The sequence below is a fragment of the Saccopteryx bilineata genome, chromosome 1 (assembly GCF_036850765.1).
Source record: "Saccopteryx bilineata isolate mSacBil1 chromosome 1, mSacBil1_pri_phased_curated, whole genome shotgun sequence".
In the NCBI taxonomy this organism is placed as follows: domain Eukaryota; kingdom Metazoa; phylum Chordata; class Mammalia; order Chiroptera; family Emballonuridae; genus Saccopteryx; species Saccopteryx bilineata.
In genome coordinates, this window is record NC_089490.1 from 307,206,251 (window position 1) to 307,209,432 (window position 3,182).

Below are 3,182 nucleotides of genomic sequence, written 5' to 3' on the forward strand. Positions count from 1 at the left end.
AAATGAAAGAATACTTGAACATTCGAATAGAGAAAGATGAGGTAGCGTCTGAGAAGGCTGCGGAGACAGCGCAATTCCAGAGCCCAGTTCAGAGGCAGCGACTGCCAAACTCACCTAAAAAGACAACTCCCAAAAATAAAGAGAAAGAACAGCACCCAAAGTATTTAGCCCAGTTCCAAGTCCTGCTCTTTCCGGGGGCGGGGCTAGAAGGACATCCCGCCTCTGCCTGTTAACTGACCAATCACCGCCTAAAGAGGGCGGTGATTTCCATCTGTCTCCGCCCTTTCCTTGGGAAGTAATAAGCTTGGGCGCCGTTCAAATGGACCAATGAGTGCCTGGCGTTCTCTGCGGTTGGCCCTCGCGATTGCTCGGCGCTCGTCCTACCTCCCCTCTTGTCGCGCTCTGGCCCTACCTCTTCGCACACAAGATGGCGGCGCGCAGCAGAGTGGAGGCCGCACCTGGGCTTTGCTGAGGTTGACACCCTTTCCCTTTCCCTCTTTGGGCGCAACGCGCCGCGAGCCCAGAGGACGGGGGCCGGGCGGGGACAGGGGCACTTGCGTAGCTGGACCGCGAGCTCGCGCCCAGCCCGCGCCTCCCACCCGGCCCCGGCGGAGCCCAACCGTTCCCGGTCTTCTCTCGTTCTGACTCATTGCCTGGCCGTGGAACGCCACCACCAGGTCTCCAAAGCTGAAGGCTCTCCTCCAGCCCCGGCTCACGTCCACTTTAGAGATGTTTGGTCCCTTCCCTCCCAAAAAGCCCGCCTTCAAAACCGAGACTCCTGGACCGACACCTGGCTCCCGTTTCCTCCGCTGAGACCCCTCTCACCTCTGACCCACCCCTTTGTCAGATTCTTGATTTTCTCCCTTAGTTGGAGACTTGTCACTTCCCTTCCAAATTAATTTAATCCCTGACCGGACCCCCATATATTGGCAACCTTTCTCCCCCTACCCCCAAGCAGGATCCAGACTTCTTTTTGACTAACCTCCATAGCCCTATCATGGAGGCTGTGTACCTGGTAGTGAATGGTTTAGCCCTCGTGCTGGACGTGCTGACCGTGGTGTTGGACCTCAACTTCCTTCTGATGTCTTCCCTCCTGGCTTTTGGGGCCTGGCTCCTAACCTTTATCTACAACCTTCCACACACTGTACTGACTAGTCTTCTGCACTTGGGCCGTGGAGTCCTGCTTTCACTGATGGCCTTGATCGAAGCTTTGGTCCGGATCTCTTTTGGGGGTTTTCAGGCCCTGTGTACACTGCTGTACAGCTGCTGCTCTGGACTGGAAAGCCTAAAGCTCCTGGGGCACCTAGCGTCTCATGGAGCATTGAGGAGCCGGGATATACTGCACCGGGGCGTCCTCAATCTGGTCTCCAATGGCCATGCTTTGCTGCGCCAGGCCTGTGACATCTGTGCCATTGCCATGAGCCTGGTGGCCTACGTGATCAACAGCCTAGTCAACATCTGCCTTATTGGCACTCAGAACCTCTTTTCCCTGTTGCTGGCCCTATGGGATGCAGTGATGGGGCCGCTGTGGAGGATGACAGATGTTATGGCTACCTTCCTAGCTCACATTTCCAGCAGTGCTGTGGCCATGGCCATCCTCCTCTGGACTCCCTGCCAACTAGCACTGGAACTACTGGCCTCAGCTGCCCGCCTCTTGGCCAGCTTTGTGCTTGTCAATCTCACTGGTCTGGTGCTGCTGGCTTGCATGCTGGCAGTGATAGTGACTGTGTTGTACCCGGACCTCACCATGAGGCTGGCTACCCAGGCACTCAGTCAGCTCCATTCCCGGCCATCCTACCACCGGCTTCGAGAGGATGTTGTGTGGCTGTCTCGCCTAGCACTGGGCTTGGAGGCTTGGCGCCGAGTCTGGAGCCGCAGCCTGCAACTGGTAAGCTGGCCAAACTGGGGAGGGGCACCTGGGGCTCCCCAGGGTGGCCCTAGAAGGGTGCCCTCATCCAGGACCTGGCAACAGGACACTCTTCCTGAAGCAGAGCTCAGATCAGAGGCAGAAGAGGAAGTCAGAATGGCCAGAGTGTCAGCTGCCTGGGGCAAGGAGAGGCTCAATGAGGAGGAGCTTACAGCTGGGCAAGACCCATGGAAGTTGCTAAAGGAGCAAGAGGAGCGGAAGAAGTGTGTCATCTGCCAGGACCAGAGCAAGACGGTGCTGCTTCTGCCCTGTCGGCATCTGTGCCTGTGCCAGGCCTGCACTGAAATCCTGATGCGTCACCCAGTCTACCACCGCAACTGCCCACTCTGCCGCAGGGGCATTCTGCAGACCCTCAATGTCTACCTCTGAAAACACCCTCCCTCCCTGCCCACCCCTTCAGCTCCATGCTCTATGTTCCACACAGCCACCTCTGCCAGGACAGCATTAACACTTGACCTCGGTCCTGGCCGGTACCCCCTTCTGCCCTTATGGCTGTCATGCGAAGCCTCCAAGCCATACATCCAGGACATCGAGGTGGGATACCCTGGAAGACTGTGACCTGGGTAGGGGCTGGATAATAGCTTCTCTTTACTCTGTAAGTCCCTGTGTTGCTGAGAGTGGTGGGTGTGTCACTATGTCAGACTGCTGTGGACTCCCAGCTTGCTAAGGCCCACCCAGACGCCAGCCTCTGGGGCTCCACCTCTTTGCCTCTGGGTTTTCTGGTGGGGATCTGCAGGTCCTCCCCCTGCCTCCTTTCTAGTGCTTCCCCAACTTCTGCAGCCAAAACATCATATCAGTGTCATTTGGTTGTTTTGGCAACTCAAGGGCCTTGGGATGGTGGTGAACCTTGCTTTTAGCCAGAGCTTGTGTGTCTGGTAGGTTTTTGGGGTAGTATCTCAGATGCCCTTAAAACTACCACTTTTGCTTATGATCTTATGAGGCTTCCTCCTGACCTGACCCAACAGCTGGGGTCAAGAATTTGCCCTGGGTATCTGCACCCAGCTTTGGGACCATGAACCTTCATACCCCAGCTCCACTGGGAGCCTCATAACCAGATTTCTGTTCATACCCCTTTTGCTCCCCACATCACAGAGAAAAATAGCATTCCCCTTTTTGTCTCTCCCTGGCATTGGGAGGGCAGACTGTGTATATTTCACTAGGGCCCAAACACTGTAGGGGCCAGGGCCTAGGGGCATGCAGTTCCCTGAGGAGTCTTCTGGCCATTTCCAGTGAATAAAGTTTTGTTGACAACTCT

At 56.1% G+C, this 3,182-nt stretch overlaps 1 protein-coding gene across 1 annotated transcript; it reads left to right on the forward strand.

Annotated features, from left to right (window-relative positions):
• Nucleotides 1-396: 396 nt before the first annotated feature.
• Nucleotides 397-3,182, forward strand: RNF26 (ring finger protein 26). Its single transcript, XM_066246837.1, has one exon. The coding sequence runs from the start codon at nucleotides 998-1,000 to the stop codon at nucleotides 2,294-2,296; it is 1,299 nt and encodes a 432-aa protein (XP_066102934.1). The 5' UTR covers nucleotides 397-997; the 3' UTR covers nucleotides 2,297-3,182.

Excerpts from the sequence above, each read along its gene's own strand:
- RNF26 (XM_066246837.1), top strand. The coding sequence starts at position 998 with ATGGAGGCTGTGTACCTGGTAGTGAATGGTTTAGCCCTCGTGCTGGAC.